The 22303-nt window shown below is 37.6% G+C and overlaps 1 protein-coding gene across 1 annotated transcript in view; it reads right to left on the bottom strand.

Annotated features, from left to right (window-relative positions):
• MALRD1 (MAM and LDL receptor class A domain containing 1) overlaps positions 1 to 22303 on the bottom strand; it is a 638500-nt gene that overhangs the window by 108387 nt on the left and 507810 nt on the right. The window contains exons 34-35 of the mRNA XM_082385765.1: positions 21836 to 22037; positions 6136 to 6399 (exon numbers count right to left, since the gene is read on the bottom strand). Of these exons, the coding sequence (XP_082241891.1) occupies positions 6136 to 6399; positions 21836 to 22037 (466 nt within the window). The remainder of the gene's footprint in view (positions 1 to 6135; positions 6400 to 21835; positions 22038 to 22303) is intronic.

Raw genomic sequence — 22303 nt, 5'->3', positions numbered from 1 at the left:
AGCCATTTAGCAGAGTGGGAATCAAGTCTACAGATTGGGAATCAATAAGTTTGATACTGGAACAGTGAGTAAAAGCAGTTTGCCTCGGACTGGGGAGTCTGTGTGAAGAGGTAGGACAGACAAATATAAAAAATGAGGCTGAAACCGGATTGTAGAAATGGCTAAGGTGCCAGGAGAATAGATGACCTTTAAGCTTTTCCAAAGGGTGACATAATTTTAGGATATGTAATACATCAACAAGATAAATAATATTCCAAACCAAGTAAACTAAGAAATAGAATAATTTTCCAACTCCTATAAGATGAAGAGATGTTTGTAAAAAATGAATGTGTGAATATATACATGTCTCAATATATCCATGTATGTGTATGTATTCATATTTTTTTATCATTGTTTTTCATTGCAAGGAGCTGAGGGACCATACAAGATAATAGTTTTATGGTTTTAAACAATATAATGTGTTGAAATTTGTATACAAAGATGATAGATACTCATCTACTTGTAAAGCATTATTTTGGACACTTCTTCTCTCAGAAATACTAATCCAATCCATATTCCTTAACCTAATTTCCAGTGTGACTGAGAGTTTATTTTCAAGTTGACTGTACAATGAAGAGTTCCAACTTGTAAGCGGTATAAATGCTCAACTATGGCCCAAACAGCATTGAAACACATAAAAAGTGTATAAGAAAATAAATGGTTTCATTTGTAGAAAGTTTTACTTTTTCCTTTTTATCAAAAGTTTAGTTTAGATAGTTAAAAATTGGCCTTTCACTTTATGAAATTTGAAACTAAAAGCTTAGTTTCTGTGGCATTTTAAATGGTATAACATTAAAGTTAGTATTTATTAATTTCCTCTTAAAAGTGGGTTGAAAATAAATTATGTATGCAATTAATACTTATTGACACCTATACAGCAAAGGACTGAACGCAGCAAAGCAAATGGAATCATTAGTTTCTTTTTATCCTCCATTATTAACACATATACAACAAAAACATTTTCCAAAATTAGTCCAAACCAGTTATAAATAAAATTTATAGGAAGCTCAGGTTTCAAAATGTTGCCCTGGACAATACCTACTTTTGCCACATTCTCTTTCAAACATTATGGTTTAATGTCTATAAAAATACTTATTTCAATCTGTCATCATCCTAGAGGTTCATACTCTTTCTAATCGAAATAAGCCAAGTAACACAGAGAATTTTATGGCTTTTAGCTCATTCACTCAGGTAGATGATACATTAAAGATCAACAATTCATGAATGGCTCATTGGAGTTACCTCCGTAAAGCAAACTCCCTTTTGAAGATTATAGTTGCTGCATAAGAAATATACACAAAAGTAAGGCATGTATGACTATGGGTGTGTATCCATTTACTACTAAAATGAAACTCATGTATGTAGCAGATTAACGTTTCTAACAGCAAAGAAACTATGATCTTGGCCGTGGGAATAAAGGCTACAAGCCCTTCAAGGCAGACACACACCTAGCATGGAACAGGATGGAAATGTATTCTATCCCTGAACTAAAATCAATCACTACTCTTATTGAAATATCTTAGCAGCTTAAATAATTTTAATAGAACTATAAATATAAAGTGGAAAGGATAATAATTTATTATGTTTGTATTATGCACTTTACCATATTAATTCATTTAATTCTCCAATACCTCTGTAAAAGACTTAATCTCTATGATTTTAATGTTGAGTAAACTGAGGAACACTCTAGTTAGAAGCTGTCAAATGCAGAGGATGATCTTTACAGTGTGATGGAGAAGCACCAAAGGATGCTGAGATCATAGCTAACAAATTGAAAGGCCAATAATAAAACTGTTGATGATAAAGGCTGATCCACAAGTCTTAGGAGCATGATCCATTCCCAATCTTCAGAAGTGACACTCAACTTGATAAGACGTATCAACTACTATTGGAACATAAAGTTAGATAATAGGAAAACTATCCACTTCTCCATCTGTTTTTCCCAGTTATCTCTATTATTGATGGATAATGTGCCTCTCCTGAGCCATTCTCCATCTTCTCTCCCTGCTCTGAGCCCTGGGAGGTTGAACTCTAAGGGTACATCAATGTGCTTCTTTGCCTTCTAGCTTTGGTTGGGTTTGGTTGATAGGTAACACCAGCAAGAGGTTGATGCAGAGAGAAGAGACTGTGAGATCACCACTGGTTAGCTGCTCCGTAACCAAATGCCACGCCTTTTATCAAGTAGCTCTCCTTGACTCTAGATTCAGGCAACTGTTCCCTCCTCTCACATCCTTTGCTCTATGGATGATAAAAGGCCCCGCTGTTACTATTCCTTATGGTTTCCCTATGCATATTATTTCCCTAATAAATAATCCCTTTATTAAAACAATCTCAAATTATATAATATCAGCGTGTCATCCATTTCTTGCTAGGATATTGACCGATACATCTGATGAAATCAAAATCTTCTTGGTGAACAGGAATATCAATGAGAAGAATGCTCCTGGTTTTGCATTATTTTCCCATATAATTAAACCATACTTATTTTTCCATTTATTTTAGGGAAAGGAAATATTTTTGGTAAAAGTATCACTTCAGTTTATAAAAAAACATGTTTCCAGTGGAAAGACAACATTAAATATGAATTATTTTAAAATTTGGACTCATCACATGCTTTGTTTAAGCATTCTGATCACTAAACATGTATTTTTGCAAGAATAAAAGGATTTCAAATATCAATTGCTATCAATTTTCCTGCACAAAATTGCAAACTATTCAGAATTCTATTCCTACAACATTTAAACATGTGCAAGCCTCACAAAACAAACAAACCAAAGAACCAAACCTCTTATTTTATCCTATATCCCACTCGAAATGCCAGCTTCTTGAAAAGTTTTCTGTAGCCTGTTTCCCTCTGCCATTTCCCATCTTCTCCACAAAAGACTGACATCACAATTCTGCCCTACCACTCTAAGCATGTTCTTGCTCCAAGACCACCAGCAACCATTTTTGCTATTTCCCAGTCTGTATTTTTTAGTCCTAATCTTACATGATCTCTCAGAAATATTTGAACCTTTGAATATTCTCTGATACGTAGGCTTTCTACCTTTGACTTAAGATCATCACTCTCTTTTGTTTGCCCTCCCATGTCTATGACCACATCTCCATGTCTTTCGATGTTTGGTTTTTCTTAACTGTCCTTTAGGTGTTCCTTAGTATTCTGTCTGCCACCTTACCTTTTTCCTCTCTCCATTATCTCACCTATATCTGCAGCTTGAATCATCGTATGCTGATAGCTATGTATATGTATCTTTATATATCTTCCTTTAGCTCATTCCTGAGCTCCAGACATCCATTTATAAACACATCCTGAACGTTCCACGTGGATGTGCCACAGATACCATAAATACAACATGTTTAAAAATGAAGCCGCATTCTTACCCTAAGAGGTCCTTCTCCTCCTATTTTTCCCAGCTCAAGGAATGGCTGATTAGCTGTCTTGTTGCCCACATCAGAAACTTGGAAACTATTCTCGATTACTTTCTCCTCCTCTTCACTTGAATGTCTCTTAAATCTATTCATAATCTTCATACCTCATGCCATTAATCTACTCAATCCCTTTATATTTCCACTGTAACAGCTCCTAACCAGTCCCCTGTCCTCACTGCAATCCATTCCATTTACTACTTAAACACTTCTTCCTGGCATGATGGGGTGGACTCTTCAAGACCTAGTCCCTGCTTATCTCTCCCAACCTATTTCTGCAAAAGTCCCTGTACTACAAACTCCACTCTAGTTATATGAAATATGTTTCAATCAAACAACTTTTTCTCTATTCTTGGAACATTCTCCACTGGAATCAAGCATCTCTACTTGCCTAATGAGTACCTGTCTTTCCAAATTTGGCTCTGCAATCATTTTTCTTGTTAAAATTTATAGACTCCCTGGCACCATAGCTAGGGAGTACCCTATGTTATTCAATAACACTGTTTTTATCTCTGTCACAGAACTTATCACATGGTATTCCAACTATCACTAATCTCCTTCACTAATATGTAATGTATCTAACAACCTGAGCTTGTACCATGTCATGTCCATCTGGATCGTCAATGTCCAATACAACATGTGGCATAAAATACATCCTTAATTAAGATTTGTGAATGAATGAATGAATGAAGGAAGGAAGGAAGGAGAGTTTACAAAATACCATTCTAAATAAATAGGTGAGCCCAGAGGGGGGAAAAAAAACTGTTATGCTTTCAATTGTTTGGTAAATTGTCACCATCAGATGCTTTTATTCTGTAATTTTGCTCTAGCATTTTGTCCATGGTTTATTTTCATGCAATTTTCCCTACAGAGTCCTAACTCAATAAATATTTTGGACACGGAGAGAAGCAATTCTTTTACAATGCCATCTATTCCTAATGTGGACTTATTTCTCCTTAGGAGCAGAATTTTGTATATTACTATCCCATCAAACACCAATTTTCCAACATATGTCTAAAAGTATAAGGATACAGTACCTTCCTAAGCTTCTCTTTACATAGCATTGTTATTTGAAGTCAAATACCATATGACTATATTGAACTTAATCTGATGTCTATCAGCCAAATTCCATTAGAGCCTTGATGGGAACAGGGATAAGTAACTTGGCTTCCTCTTCCTCATTCACCTCCATTTGTTTGACTTGCTCCTAAGAAAATATTATAATACCTCACAAATCGGCTTTATTATAGAAAGAATATACAAGTAGGAAATAACAGGGAGATAGAAAGCCAATCTGCAAACCTAAACCAGCAAAAGAAATTCACTGATTTAAGGTTAAAACTTCAAAAATCCAAGTCATCTTCCTTTTCCTTTATTCATCTTCACATCTTTTCCAATAGTTATCATAATTCCGGATGCCCACACAAAACAGGGCACTGAAATACCCTTCTATTTCTCCCAATATCCCCCTCTTACAGTTACCTTCCAAACTTTACTGCTCCCCCCACCAGAACAGTGGCCACTAACATAGGGCTTATGGAGCTCTATCATTGCAGCCCAAATACAGTATGATATAATGTGAAACCAAGCAAACAAGTAATTAAATAAAATGTTAGTGATGCTTTGACTCCACCATGATTATGTGCTCACCTTAAAGATTTGTGTACTTTGTATAATTACTTAATTAACACTCTTCCTTCCCTATCTGACATAGGCTAATTATAATAAAGACAGAAGTTGACGGATGCAGGACTGGGAATTTTACATGCATTCTCTCAAATCTTCACAGCCGTGTAAGTTAGGTATTACATGGATGGTAAGACTGACTCAAATAATGTTGCAGATTGTACAGGTAGTAAGTGATAAGGATAAGGTCAACCCTAATGTCCCACAGATTTACTTCTGCATTAACTCTTTCTGTTTTTTGTTTTTTTTTAAAATTTATTTATCTGTGGCTGCGCTGGGTCCCCGCCGCTGCGCGACGGCCCCCGCCACCCCCGACCGCGGCGAACCCCCCTGCCGTGGAGCACGGGCTCCAGGCGCACGGGCCCCAGCAGCTGTGGCACGCAGGCTCCGGAGCCGTGGCTGGCGGGCTCTAGAGCACAGGCTCCGGAGCCGTGGCGCACGGGCCAAGCCGCTCCGCGGCATGCGGGATCCTCCCGGACCAGGGCCCGAACCCGCGTCCCCCGCACTGGCAGGCGGACCCCCATCTGCATTAACTCTAATGACATAACATCTACCCAGGTCCAGGTCCATCCCCTAGCTACATCTATTCACTACAATGGATATTTGCCCATTTGCTCGAGCCATCTTCATGAACATTTAGGGTGGGAAGAAATTATAATTACACGTCTTCAATCCATTCCCACAAACATTTGTTAAAAAGATAATGGATACATAAGAGCACCCCCTATATGAATGACCCAGTTGTAAATAAAAAAGGAAATCAGACACATTTAATGGAGATTAGTGTGACTACAAACAAAATGTTTCCAGAAATGCTAAGCAAGGACAATATGCTTTGTTGAGCAATATAACACAAACAACTATGTTACTGATGATACGATCATGGTAACACTCTAGAGAACTTTGTTTTATCTGTCATGCTCTCTCTATCATTTTCAAACAGCATTTCCCCCCTGGCACACTGGGTGAATGAAAATAACTCACAGCAGCCGGATTCGTCTTCATTAAAGCGACAGTCAGGCACGCCATCACATAGCAGGAGGGATGGGATACACTCGTTGGCAGAGCACTGGAACTTCATTTGACCGCAGAGCTGAGGAGGGGGGCTGAGAGAACAACCCATTTCATCAGATCCATCCATGCAGTCTTCCTGTCCGTTACATTTCCCTGAGAGGGGCACACACTGGAGTGTGTAGATGCAAGAAAACTGATCAGCTTCACACGGTGACGGCTGTATTGTGACAGGACCTAAAAAGAGAGCCAGTCATTTTCACGTTAGGGGAGTTCTCTCTCTGTCTAGTGTTGAAACATTATAGGATACTCTCATCTCGCATAAACATGAAGCATTTAGCTAATTTAAGTAAATCAATTTTCTATTAGGAGTAATATGAACTCTAACAAAACAGGCCAACATGATTAGAGAATACACCTTATCTTAACCTCAGAAACATTTATATAAAGGGCATCATTACTGTGAAAAAATGACACTTTCAAATTAAAGAAGACATTTTGATTCATGCTCTTAAATTTGATCATCAGATTTTCCTTGAGGAGTAAAGATACTTTTATACAGTAAGTTAGGCACTTTGAAAAGTTGCAATCACAATTTAAAAATTTAAGTAAATTGGCATTATGTCATTCTATCAGTATACAGTTTAGTAACAGTTTCTTAGTGGCCTCAGCTAGGGGAATTTGGTTCCTGAGAACCTGGGGAGGACTGAGTCACAGACCTGAGGTCTGCTACGGTTTTGTCACACTGCTCTTTGCCCTTGAGTCTTGATCACATTTCAAAGGTCTAAAAAGTGCAGATATGTGTAGCCATATCTAAAGTGCAGATGCAATCATAGTTTAAGCTAAGATATTACACTAGTGAGAATCTTCAGGATAATGTGATTCACACCCAACCAACCCATTTTATAGATGAGGATACTGAGGCTCATAAATTTTTAGCGTCCAAAGACATGATGTAAATTTAATGAGATTTTATCATGTGAAACTATTCCATAGCAATGGTTTAAGTCAACACTTAAAGCATGAGCGAAGAGTGTTGACTTGCTGCTGTTTCTAGAGGTCAGGGGATATCTGTGAACATACAGGATTGCACTAATTTGCTGGAACATTGTTATACTTCGTATTGTGGAACAGTATTCGTATTAGTGGAACAGTTCTTATACTTCATATTGTCTCTGGGACAGATGTTGACGGGCTCATCAGTATTTTAAGGGAAAAGAAAATCAAAAGTAGTGGGGACCAGTTCAGGAATACCTTATTTTGTGTTTTTTACATTTTAAAACTACTATTATTTATGGATAATATAAGAATGATTTGTTTTATACATAAGGATGGTGGTGTGAATTCATTTTAGAAATGAAATTTAAAAGTTACTCTCCTTTACCACTCACTCAGTAGTGGTGACATATCTAGAATATATTTAAATTCAAACTCTGTGATGAAAGTCATGTATCTAAGACAATCTTTGTTCATGGAAATAAGCATATTTAAGTGGGAGAGGGATAAATGTATGACTTTGAGACATTTGTGTCATATTCTTATTTAACTACCTAAGTCATAGCAGTGCATGCAATTGCAGTGTTCCAATGGAAACATTCTGAATTCAAACTTAGAAAGTAAATTGGATTTCAATTTTTATAAATTTACATGTATAACTATATATATCTTTTGATATTTAACTATTTAACCATGGTCAAATAGTTTCTCTTCATTGTTTTTATTAATCTCACATTGAAGACAGGGCAGACATCCTTACTTTCGTTTTTTTCTCATATATTTTATGGACTAAACTTTCATCTTTATATACTCACCTCAAGGCTGAACGTCAACTGTAGGTTGAAAAGGCTGAATAAACGTTTTGCATGTGATGAAAATCTTGAACCAACCTTAGTAATACACCTATTACTTAGCTAAGCTAAGGTACCAACCTTTTGTGACAAAACACAAGGGAATAATTTTCTCTATTTCAAGACAAGCTTCTCGCCTTATTCAAAATGAGTTGCATGTGTGTGTTCCTTTATATTTTTGCTTACATCAGATATGCAAAATAAAGTTCTCTTTTATTTGGAGGCAGTAATTCTGTTAAATTCTAGAATCATTTATATCAAAAGATATTCAAACTCACTTGTTCTAGGTCCTTCTTTACAAGAAACCTGGTGGGCTTTATTGTCTGTAGTGGATTCTGTCTTGCATTGTCTGGAGTTTTTTATCAAGATCAAGGCCCTCATGCCCCCAGCTGCTGGGAGGTTACCAGATGACAGCTCACAGCTGACTCTACCTCTAGGATTTTCCCTCTAAAGTCACACAGCCTCCCAGGATCGGCTCCCTTCGTTGGCGAATTGGGGAAGATGGTCCAGCCCCTAGGCATCAGTTTGGGACCAACGCAGCTCCCAAGCTCCCCACGGCATCAGCGTGAGACCCTCTATGGCACCTGTATCAGCATTCAACCCTCCCTCTGCCCAGTCCTGCTTCCTTCACTTCACAGGGGTTGTTCCTGGGACAATTTCCAATAAACCTTTTGCATAGGAATCAGGGCCTCAGAGTTCACTTCCCTGGGAACCTAAGATACTATCCCACCATCAAAATGCATCTTGTTTTAAATTAAACGCCCTCCCCACACTGCCGAATCACTTCTCAAATTTTCCGTGGAAATACTTTTGATGCAAGAGGAATTTGAACTTGCACTCGTAAAGGGAGTCTAGGTAGACCCTTAGCCAGAAGTAGTTCTCCATAAGCTCAACATTTCTTTTAAGTCTCTTGTTTTATCTGATGAAAATTCTACATTCTACGACATAGGACGTTCAAGCTTTTTCACTATAAAAGACTGCCTCCAGGAATTCAAATAAAATGAATACTCTTGGAAGATGTACTATGTATATCTTCCGAATTGAATGCCTTCTACTGCATACCCTCTTTGAGAAGTTAAGAAGGTTTCCCTAAAATTTTAATATTAACATGTTTATTCTTGGGTATCACCCATGGAGTTACCTAATTAAGACAGTTAATGTCTTTCTCATATAATTCTATAAAAAATGAACGCTATTAATTGTTCTCTTTTATAACCTGAAAAAGGTTAGCACCACCTTAAATGCATATTACTAAGTGAAAACAGTCAATCTTAAAAGCTTACATATTGTCTGACTCCAGCTATATAATATTCTGGAAAAGGCAAAACAGTGGATATTGTAAAATGGTCGTTGGTTATCCAGAGATGGTAGAAAGGAAGGGAGGAACAAGGGGGGATTTTTAGAGCTGTAAAACTCTTCTTCATGGCTCTGTAATGGTGGATACATGCCATGGCACAGGCTGAATGTTTACATCCCCCCCAAATTTCGTATGTTGAGACATAATTCCCAATGTGATGACATTTGGAGGTGGGGTTTTGGGAGCTGATTAGGTCATGAGAGTGGAGCCCTCATGAATGCAATTAGTGCTCTTATTAAAACTGGCTCTTGCCCTTTCCACTTTGTGAGGACCCGGCAAGAAGGCACTGTTTAGGAAATAGTTTTGCACCAGACACCAAATCTGCCAGCATATTTGTCTTGGACTTTCTAGCCTCCAAAACGATGAGAAAGAATTATTTGTTGTTTGTAGGCATCCAAGTCTATGATATTCTTTTACAGCATTCTGAACAGATTAAGACATGCCGTTATACATTTGTCAAAACTCACGGAAATTATAATACCAAGAGTGAATGCTAATGTAAACTATGGGCTTTGGATGACAGGGATGTGTCAATGTTGATTAGTCAGCTGTAACAAACATAACATTATGGTGCTGGAAGGTTGATTATGGGGGAGGCAGGTATACCCAAACTCTCTGTAATTTACACCTAATTTTGTTGTGAACTGAAAACTGTTTTAAAAAATAAAATGTGTATGTGTATGAATCTCAGCACCAATATCCCTCAGAATCTACATTCTAGCCCAAGCTCTTCACTAGTGATGGAAAGGGTGGAGGAGAGACACAGGGCAGTGGATGTTGGGTTACCTACAACATGAAGCTGTGATGGAGCTCGCTCTGTCCCCCAACACACAGAGGCTGCAGACTCGAAAGAAAATCAAGAATCTATTTTCCGTGCTAGGGAAAATCAAGAGCTGAAGAAGCAGAACACATTAAGAGGCCCCCAAAGAGTTATCATTGTTACTCAGCATCAATATTTGCCACAATGATAGTGAATTCCTTCCTAACTATGAATAGTGATACCACTGCAAGTGTCTGAAATTGCATAAATGAAGAATTTTCTGCTTTCATATAACCTCAAATAATCTAAAACATACATGAATGTGGAAACATATACAAAAATATGAAATGTTAGAGCAGTTGCTGGTCATTTCCTTCTTGTCATGAGGCCTGGAACCCAGAGAGACCCCAGAGGATAAGAGATACATTCCTCTTTTATCATCTCCAGATGGTCCTACACTATATTTCCTGGTCTGACATATCTGTGCTGGTATGGCCTCTTTTATACGCAATGTTGGGCCAGGTTATGTACTTGACCTAATTTAACGCTATTGTTCACTGATAGCTCTATTCCATATTAACTGAACTTTATTTAATAGTCAAAGAATTTCCCAAATGTTAAACTCTTAACTTCTACTTTAGGGCCAATATTATTAAATAATTCCCCTTTTAATTCCTGCTTCACATTACTTCCAAAATACATTTCCCAAAGGAAGAATCCTGTTCAAAACTGGTTCCCCAATGCCTCACAGGGTGAAGTGCGCTGTCCTTACCAGATTAAGGTCCACTGTCCTGTGGTTATTCAATGACCAAACTCCTGACTCAGCCTCACCTATATTCTCCCAACAAAGCCTAAAATTGCAGAGGAAGTCATGACTATTTCAATTATGACTGTATTGTACTCTTTGCCGGCTGGGATGGGGCAGGAAGGAGAACGCTGTTGTCATTCCTGTGAGTGGGAAGGTTTTCACTTACAGATATCATGAGTGGGTGTTTTGGCACCTATGATTACATCTTTGTCTCAGTGTAGAAGGCTTGAGATGGAGAGTTGGAAGCTGTCTCTTCATCACACACCACAAATATACACAATTGAAGGAAATCTAAGAGTCTTAGGCAATCTGTCTGTGAGGGAATATTGCCGAATTTCAAGTACACTTTGGGGACACCTGTTTTACATGTCTCAGGCAGGTCAAAGGAGAGAGAGGCAGGTACTGAGATGGAGATATCGAGGTGGGCAGTAGAGAAGACCACTCAGGAGTTAGACATGGTGGTCTCTCAGAGATCTCCCAGCTGTATTGTCTCGACTGCCTCGATGAAAGAGAAACTAGAGAAAGTGGCTGTGATACCTCATAACTTCCAGTTAACAGGGCATTGGCACTAAACACAAAGACAAATACATACAACTATGTTTAACTTAATATTAACTTCTGAGGAATATGAATAAGTAGCTTTACCTAAAGTTTGGAGCGTTCTACATGATTGAATTAGTTTTATTTTTAAAACCACATAATTTTAAGACTAATTTCTGCCTTTCTAATAAAATAATATAAAATGTACAGCTGTATAGCTGAAACTAACACAATACTGTAAATCAACTATACTCCAATAAAAATTGAAAAAAGGAAAAATACACTTGAAGTCAAAAAGAACTACTAGAAATAGTAGTTCGTTCATTGCTTAATAATAAACAAAAATTGATTTATTGAGAAGATAAAAAAATGATTAATGTGTGTTGGGTTATCTTGCCCCATATGAAACCCTACATGAGGCATACCCAACTAACGTTACCTTAATTACATTGCAATCAGAAAGAGCAGAAAGGGGAAAATGCAAGATCTGGATATTTTAGCACTTGAACTGACCTCTTAATTGATCAATCATCTGCTCCATCGGGCAGAGAAGACCAACCATGGGCCTGTCATTCCTTTAGACCCCTTTTTATCAAAAACTGGTTATTTCTCTAAACTCAGGCTTTCTATTTTGACCAAGTTTATATTAGTGAAAATGATAACTCATACATATAAACCTATGTATTTACTCTTTGTTAAGCCAAGAAACTTGTTTTTTGTTTTCTATTTTCCCATTTCCAACTATTTCCACAAAGAGTAACTGGTCTTTTCTGGGTAAAATGTTCTCATATGCCAATAAGATGCTATCAGAAAAACTGGTCATTCTGTTGAAGTCACTTGTTTTCAATGAAAAAAAAAAACTTTTCTTAAAACAGATTTTTTTAGTGAAGCAGTGTCACTTTCTTATTTTATTTCTTAGGCAACAAACAAACAAGCTTGTTTTCATAAAGTCTGAATGTTTTCCAGATAACAACATATGTGTTCCAGGGAATCAGGAAACCCATAATAGAAGTAGACTTTAATAGCCCAAGAGAACAAAACAGGCCCAGATTGACCTTGGCTATTGAAAAACAACCAGAATCCCTCAGACACACTTGGTCTGGTAAAACACTGGCCTGCTGAATATTTCCAAGTAAAAAGAAAAGAGTCAGCAAAGGTTATGATAATTTTCAAAAATGACTATACGGTAGAGAAATGACTAACTCACCATACCATATTTTATTTTAAATATACATATATATTTATATACTATGGATACATAAATATATATGATTATGTGGTAAACATCATTGTTCATATAAAAGCATTCACCTTTAAGACAGTGTTGGGACAGTGAACTGTGGTTTATCTTCACATTCAATATGAGGAACTTGTCAAACCCAGGCTAATGGAGTATGGTTCCTACTGGGACTGATTTGTCCATGGTTGTCATTTAGATTTCTTCCCCCTAATTCAATAAAATTCCTTCCAGCCTGAAGATCAGCAGGAAACCCAATAAGAACCACCTCACAGTATAACAGACAAGCTCCACCAAATGTAGTTAAGAGGGAATCTAGATCTTACTCCCATAAGCCTGTTTGGTATTAGCTTTTAATGCCATTTTCCAGTTCTTGTGTTTTTTCCTTCTAATCTAATGTCCCTTCCAGGAATAAAGGGGAATTATCCCATCATTTGACAAACTGGGAGGACTTCATGACCTGCAATAATAGATTTAAAACCTAATAATATTCTATAAGCCGATAAGCGAATCAGGATTGACTGATAATCATTTTCATTCAGCTTTTTGTACATTCATCACTATTTGTTTAAAAATTAGGCCCAGGAATCACTAACTGAATCAAAATTATAAAAATGACTCATGCATTAAAACCATGTTCTAAATCATTTATCTACAGTGCTATAATATCTCTTCCGATATAAAATGGATATCTACTCTATATCATACACTTATTTCAAATTTATATTTTTATCAATCAACCTAAAGTTAAAGATACTCATACTCACTAAAATTTTCTTTAAAAGACAAGATAATGACAATGGAGATTTTTCAATGGAGAGGAACTGAAAATGACAGAAAACAAGCTACACATATCACAAAATACCATGTAAGATATATTACAGGAGAGCTGCAAACTTAAGGCCTTAACAATCTGGAACAGAGTTTGGTTTCCTGCTGGGAATATTAAGGATAAATTCATGAAGAAGGTGGCTTTTGCTCTGCCCTTGAAAGTGAAAAAGGATTTACACAAGAGGAGATAAAGGGCAGGGCATCTCCAGCCTGAGAGCAGTAAGATTAAAGTCAATGAGATGAGAGGACAGAATATGGGACATGACTAGAGAAAGGCAAGAGGTCCTATTTTAAGGGATCATTTCATAACCAGAATCAGAGAGATAAGACAGGAGCTGCGACAAAGGATAAGAAACATATTCAGTAGGCAATTGAGAGCCTCTAAGCATTTTTCTTCTTTATAACTTGTATGAATTTATGTATTTTGATTAGTCTCAGTTTTATTTCATCTCTCACCATTGGAGTATAGATAGAAAATTTATTGTTTCTGGTCAGCTTTGTAAATTGGTCCAAATGGTTGCAGAATATTCAAGCTCGATTATGATTTTTTAAAAAAGAAGAGGAATGGTCGTCATCCAGAGGTGGCTGATGTGGAAATTAGAAATGAAAGTGTAACTTACAAGACTCTGAAGTGTAGACATATGACTTGGGCTTGGTCAACAGTATGCTTCCAACCAGCTCCTTTAATTTTGAGGGAGTGACAAAGGGACGATTAGAGATTACTCATAATGGTGGCAGGAAAGTAGACAGCCCAGCTCTGAAGGAAGTATTCATAGGCAGTGGACTTAGGTAGTTTCAACCTCTGGTTTACTCAGTCTTACTCACTTCCCACTTATTTTTCTGTCTTAGATTCTTAGTTTTACATTTAATTTTTGGAGCAATCCAATATTCTTTCAATAAACTTATTTTCTGCCTTTAAGTCAGCCCGAGTCAGGTTCTGTTGCTTGCAATAAAAAATTCTTTTTGTTATCGTGGTGAATGAGAAAAATGCAAGGTCTACTATTCTGGAACTTACACTATAGTAGGGGCTAGAAGATTAAGTCGGTAGTTACGTGTGTGTGTAAATTAGATAAATCTGTTATGCAGACGTAACAGGGATTCCGATGAGTAATAAGAAGGCCTTGAAGTAGAGTTTGAGCTGTAAAGTGGAACTGAGGGGGAAACAAGAAGGCAGAATCTCTGGTTTCAAAGTGGATATTAAGAAAAAGATAAAGGCACTAAAAAATTGATGACATCTCTTTATGGTTCATAACCAAGAGGTTTTTGAGCCTTTTTTAAAAAATATCAACTCATACAAATGGTACAAATATCCTTATTATGAGATGTTTTCATTAGCAAACTCTTCATCCATTATGAGAAGTAAATGTGCTCATTCTTTGCCCTGGACCACAGCCATAGTTTTCACTCCTCTGTCCAGCTGGGAGGAAGGGAGCATCATTAACCCTGAGGCTCCTTCCTCTGACGTGTGTGTATGGCAGCCGGTTGTACTGCTTCACCAAAGCTGACTGTGTGCTTTTCTTCTCAAATACACCTTCAGTGAGGTCATACTGGCAACCTGAAATTAACCATGCTGGGGTATTTAACCAAGGAAATAGGGAAATGCTACACATCAGGGATTTTTTTCCCCCTTGAGAGCTAGTCTACCAACACACCACTGAATATTTCTCATGAATATTCATTGATGGGGCTTCCCTGGTGGCGCAGTGGTTAAGAATCCGTCTGCCAATGCAGGGGACACGGGTTCGAGCCCTGGTCCGGGAATATCCCACGTGCCATGGAGCAACTAAGCCTGTGTGTCACAACTACTGAGCCTGCGCTCTACAGCCCGTGCGCCACAACTACTGAAGCCTGCGCACCTAGAGCCCATGCTCCACAACAAGAGAAGCCACCGCAATGAGAAGCCCGAACACCGCAATGAAGAGTAGCCCCCGCTCACCGCAACCAGAGAAAGCCCGCGCACAGCAACAAAGACCCAACACAGCCAAAAATAAATAAATAAATTTATTTAAAAAAAAATCTATATATTCATTGATGGCTCAATAAGTTACTTCCATATACTTGATGCTGCCTTCAAGTCAAATGAAATCATTTTAGAACTATAGTTTTAGAGCTGGAGAGTTTCAAATGCACTTTATAATATTTTAAGCTTCCACGTATGCATCATTATCCCAATATGTCCTTAGTTTGTAAATTCCTGGAGAGCTGGCGATAATATTATAGGCACATATGTCCTTCCAATCTAAATCCAGGGCAGCACACAGTAGATTCTCAACTTTGACTAAATGAAGGGCAGACTTACTCAAGTTCACAAATACAGCAAGCAGCAAGAAGTCTTCTGTGTCTTCCTGCAATGACATTTCTGCCATAACCCTAGATCCTTTTGAACTCCCTCCTCATTCTCTCTGGACTCTCTTCTTTTCTAGGTCATTCTCTATGCCTTCCTTCTGCCTTCCTGATCCTCTTTTACAAACCAAGTCCCATGTGATCATAAGATGGTAGACCTGAAAGGGACTTAAGAGATTGTCTATATCATGTCCCTGATGACAAAACATGGTCTAAGGAGTTTAAATTAGTTTCTTAAAATTATACAAGTATTTAGTGATACAGTCATGATTTAGACTCATGTCTCCAAATTTTTAGTATAGTTGTCATCTTTCTATCACTCAATATAGCCACACAGAATCTACTGGATTCTCTCTGTGTCTCTCTTTGTCTCTGTCTCTGTCTCTCTTACCTCCCAAACAAGGGTTTGAAAATAAGACTGGAGGCAGAGTTCATTGGTGGTAGTGAAAGGAGGTACCATATGTTGATAAATTCAGTTGATGACTTTTACTTATTCATCTACTCATTTGACATATTTCTTTATTCATAGGACATGTTTACTGAGTATCTCCTATATAACAGGACTCTTCTAGGCATGTAGAATACATCACTGAAGATGATATAAATGATGAAGATGATGAAAACAGACAAATGTCTCCATCTTTAAATAATTTGCATTCAAGAGAATATATCTGTCCTGGAAATGCTCCAGAATAATACTTGCTGCTCAAATTCAGAGATGTGAAACAAGAATGAAAATCTCTATTCCAGAATGATGTGAGAGCCACTGTCGTTTAGCAGTGATAATATAAACAAGGAGAACTTGTGGCTGCTTATTCCCCTTGAATGCCTTATGAATTTCATTATTTGTTTGGCACCTTGCTAGTTGCTGTCATTTTATATTTACCAAGTCAATTTAAAAAAGGATGCCCTAGGATAATATTTCTTTTCTTTGGAATTACATTCACTTCCTGAAGATCATTTTCTTTCAATTTAACAAAAAAATCTAGTTGGAAAGTTTGTTCATAAAGTTAATTCCTAAAACTGGAGTTTTCTTAGATTTAAAATCCATAGCGCCGTCCCTTGTTATTTACTGTGTATTTAAATAATGGAGCATCAGACTCAGTGCATTTCAATTAAGAATGTTAATTAGTAGAAGACAATATGTTGCAGAATTATTCTTAGGTTTTTTTTTGACTGAAGTAGTTAATGCTTCACAAAACAGAAGTAAAGTCATGGATGTAGAAAACAAACTTATGGTTACCAGGGGATAAGTGGGGGGAGGGATAAATTGGGAGATTGGGATTGACATATACACACTACTATATATAAAATAGATAACGAATAAGAACCTGCTGTATAGCACAGGGAACTCTACTCAATACTCTATAATGGTCTGTGTGGGAAGAGAATCTAAAAAAAGAAGAGTGGATATATGTATATGTATAACTGATTCACTTTGCTGTACACCTGAAGCTAACACAACACTGTTAATCAACTACACTCCAATAAAAATTAAAAAAAAAAAAAAGTTACTGCAACTCTTTTCAGGAAAGGCACATTTCCTAAATCTTGATAATTATTTCATGGATAAGAAAAATGGGGTCAAATGGCTAGTAAGTGTTTTAATGACCATTTGAACCCAGTTCTTGGTTATAAAGTAGACATCAGTGTTCCCAGTTGTATTAGTTTCCTAGGGCTGCCATAACAAAGTACCACAAACTGGATGGCTTAAAATGATAGACATTTATTCTCTCACAGTTGCATAGGCCAGAAGTCTGAAATTCAAGGTGCTGACAGAGACACACTATCTCTGAAGGCTCTAGGAGAGAACCCAGTCCATTCCTTTCTCTTAGCTTCTGGTTTTCCTGGCCATCCTTGTCATGCCTTTACTCAGAGATGCATCACTTCAATCTCTGCCTCCTTCATCACATGATGTTCTTCCTGTGTGTCTGTTGCTGTGTCCCTTCTCCTCTCCTTAGAATGACACCAGTCATATTATATTAAGGGCCAACCCTACTCCAGTATGACCTCATCTTAACTCGCATCTTAATTACATCTGCAAAGACCTTACATCCAAATAAGCTCACATTTTGAGGACCTGGGAAGGCCATGGATTTGGAGGAGGACACTATTCAACCCAGAACACCAAAATAATCTGCTTCCTACCTATCATTCCCCTTCCAGCTGTGTCTACTGGTATTTGCCCCCTTATTAGACTCCTGAAAAAAATTCTGTAGATATGCACCATATCTTCAAGTATGCTACATTTCCTCACTCACTCTTACTTCAAATACTGTACAATGTCTTGTATAGTTTTAAATGCAGCAATGTCCTACCAGCCCTGTAAAATGTTTCTTCACCAGGGAGAAAAACGTGTTCCTTCTTGTTTCAAATTATAGAACAAAAATAGAAAACACCTTCCACCCTTGGAAACTCACATGGTTAAAAAAACCAGACTCTATGCAAATAAATGCATTTCTCTGCTGACTCAGAATTGCTGGAGATGCTTTATTGCATCAAGGATGTCTCCATTTAGAAAATGTTTCCCTGGGAAACCTGAAGTAATTAAAGGAAGGATAGAGAAGTAATAACGCAGAAACTAAAGATCTGTGGGGTAGGGGAGGGGTCGCTATTATAGGGCAATCTTCTAAATGGAAAGAAAACTACAGGTAACTTATGGTGACAAATGCTGTAGTTCTACATCCCTTCATATTATGGGAGAGTGTATGTTATTGGGGATGTGTGGGGAGAATGGTCAAAACAACCAAAAAACCTAATATGAGGTTGAAATGAAGTTGAGAGTTTTTAATCTTAGGATGCTGTTTTTAATCTTAGGATGTTAATCTGGACATCAGAAAATGTAATATGCTAAATGTAAAAATCTGGATGTCTTATTATAGATTTGGAGAATATTATCTAAGTCAATTTAGCTTGCTTAGTTCATTTGAATCGAGACTGAGCTAATTAAGGAAAGATGGAAGCAGCAAGTATTCAATAGTTTTGATGGTAGAGTATTTTTCACATTCTCTGAGAGCTGAATGAAGAAGGACACACATAGATGAATACTGGAAACATTTATCTAATCTTTCTCTTGCTTTGTTCAACAAATATTCATTGTAGAAGGCCCTGTACCATCTGAATTTTCACATTTTTTTACAACTATATTCCATTGGAAAACTGTGTCCCATCCTGGGCATTTTCATTCAATAAAAATAGAATATTTGGAGGGAACTTCATTGAAATTTGATCAGTTTTAAATTTTATGTGATAATAATGCTTCCTTTATACAGCATTACTAGGAAATGAAGTTTTCCCTGCTAAGTGCTAACACTTAAAAGACCATTTTTACCAAACGTTTCTGAGGCATAAATATATAATTGCTATTTTTTTCTTCTTAAAAAACCTTTAAAAATTCCGTGTGAGGAGAGTGACATCAGAAAGATGGTAGAATAGGAGGTCCCTAGCTCATATCCCTCCAACCCCAAACAACAAACTAGCAGTCATCCATGGACAAAAGTGCCTTCGTGGGAGCTTTAGGATCCTGGCAGGAGTTGTGAAACTCTGGTGAAGCCCAAGACCAAGGAGAGCTGCTTTGAGAAGGGAGGCCCATGCTCTGGTGGCAGGTTCACTGAAAGTGGTCCTGGATACAGACCAAAAGTAGCCCCATTTCCCAGTGGACTCAGCTACAGCCATGCTTGGCCACAGTTCTACAACCAGCCCAACCTGCCAAGAGATGTGGGAGGAACCATGCCTGTCTGTGCCCCATTAAGAGGCCGGCTGACCTTGGACTTGACTGCAGATCCTACAGCAGTCCTATGACCCAGTTCCAGCCCTGCTCTACTGCATTCCAGGAGTTAGTCTTGCCTACACACATTTGTGCCCCTGGAAGCAGGCCCGCTGACGTCAGTCCTGGCTGTGGACCCTGGAGCTGTCCTGTGACTCAGGTCCAACCCTGTTCTGCCACGGTTCAGTTCCTGCTCACTCAGGAACCAGGAGGAGCACAGTGTGTGCTCCCAGTAACAGGCCTGCTGGCTTCAATCTGACTATGGTCCCTGAGGCAGCCTAGTGACCTGGCTTGAATCCTGCATCATGTGATTTCCAGAGAACAAGAGAGAAAGAGAAAAAGGCAGAAAGTTTACCTAGAGAAATAATGACCAAAAACGTGCTAAATCTTGGAAAGGATATAGAAATCCAGACTCATGAAGCTCAAAAGTGCCCAAACAGGATCAACTCAAAGAAGTCTAGCCAGATACACATTATAATTAAATCATTAAGAGTCAAAGAAAAGAAAGAATTTTGAAAGCAGCAAGAGCAAAGTAACTTGCCACATACAAAAGAACCTCCATAAGGCTATCAGCAGATTTCTCAGCAGGATTTTTCAAGGGTTTTTTCCTGAGACGAATGGTGACAAAAATAATTTGGTTGCAGATACAGGCACATTTGGAGGAGGGAAAGAGAAAATTAAGGAAGTTCGTTATAAATGGGCTCTATTTTCTGTTCAAAGGATATAAGAACATTGGCAGAGTGAAGAAAGTTCAAGGAAGAGATGAGGATTTGAGGATTGTTGTAGAAAAGTAGTTCCAGGCAATGGTCCTAAACGTGCATCTAGGACTGTTGAGAGTCCAGCTAAAGTGATAAGTTGAAATTTTTAGTGGTCCCAATGAGTATGACCAGTAGCAGTTTGGAAAATGCAAATGGCTATGGCTACTGTAAGTCAATTTCAAAGACTGATAAACCCATTATGACAGAACATGAGCTAGATACTTGTATCTATTCTACAGGAATGGTCTGATAAATAAATGTGTTAATACTTGCAAAGTATTTAGCAGAGTTCCTGGCACATAATTAGGACCCAAATTTATGTTAAAATGAAAAAAAAAGGACAGAATTCAAAGTGCTTGATAAAGAATGGAATTGAGGTGTTAGATCATTAAATCTGAGACCATTAGGGGAAAAGTATAAAGAGGTCGTTTTATGGAAAAAAACAGGAAACATTGCAAATCTAGAGTTGTATTTTTTCTTATTACTTACGTTGGAAAACAGGTTTAGGAGGAGTAATCAAAAAGTAGAAGACATAATAATTAGATTATATTTTTCAACCCTAAATTTTCAGAGGGGATGATAAAGTTCATAATATAACTATGGGAGTTGGTTAATGAGGAAAAATATTTATGAAAGTGACTAGAATTTAAGAGGTCAATGTTTCACACAGTTTGATTCACCTGGAGGTTGAGATTGCCCAGGATTTAGAATCCAGTGGAAAACCATGAGAAAAAGAAGAACTCAGATGTGTGGCTTTAAAAGAGAAGAAAATTTTGGATAAAGCCTGTAAGAACAGAATTTTGAAAGAGGCATGGAATAGTCTGAAAGGCAATGACCCTACTCTCTAATGTTGATAACGTGAAGAATTTATAAGAGAACAAATAGCCACTTAAGTGGAAGCATCTTAAACATTAGAAATTCAGATTTCAGGTAAGGGGATGATTTCTAAGAAAAGGAGTTACTGACAAGATTTTTTTTTTCTTTATGCAATAGAATAAGAGTTCTAGATTGTAGTGTAGAAACAGAAGGGGAATGGCCCAGGGAAAGGGAAAAGCTAATATGGATGGAAAAGACAGTCTGGAAGATGACAGGTGAACAGAGGAATCTTTACCTCGTGCAGTTGCTGTGAACCTTTGGAAATAAAGAAAGTAGACAATAAAGCTATATTGATGGAACTAAATTTTCTCTGGGTTTCTTAAAGAATTCTAGTCAAAGCTATTTTGTTGCCTAGAGGATATGAAAATTTCATGATAAAGTTTCATGGGGAGAAAAACTTTACCTCCTACAGTATATACTGTTCTTTCTACAATGTATGAGTAGGACTGGACGTGAAAAGAAATGCAATGCCTCAGAAATTCCCCATTCTTCTATATTCAGATATTTAAAACAATCCTTGCACATCCCATTTTCTGAAGGGATGGCTTACCTCCAAATATACATTCTGGGGTAAAGGAGATGTCATCAAGGGCAATAAAGATGTTCTCTTTTCCGCTCAGATCAGCTTCAAATGCCACCTTAAATGGACTGTTACTGGAGAGAGGTACATGTCCATACATCCAACCGGTTCTTTTACTGCCAATCACTGACCACACCAGGATGTTTAGTCCAGATTCCTCTACAGTATACACCTAAAAATGGGGAAGAAAAAGAAACAAACAGAGAAAAATCAACTCTTCATTGTTTGGATGTTAGAGGCGTATGGGCATCCAGGTTGTTGATGAAAGAATGGAATCTAGCAATGCAACAGCTCAATAATAATACTTTTAATCATCCTTGATGTACAATCTGTTCTGTAACATAGTGGGCAAGATCCAGCTTATACTCAGGCAAGTTGTGGTTATAAAGTGAGACTATGGATGTTATATTTCCTTTGGTGACTTAGACCTTTGTTTAG

This window comes from Balaenoptera borealis, assembly GCF_965194805.1.
Source record: "Balaenoptera borealis genome assembly, chromosome: 3".
Taxonomy (NCBI): domain Eukaryota; kingdom Metazoa; phylum Chordata; class Mammalia; order Artiodactyla; family Balaenopteridae; genus Balaenoptera; species Balaenoptera borealis.
This window is presented reverse-complemented; position numbering and strand designations above follow the sequence as displayed.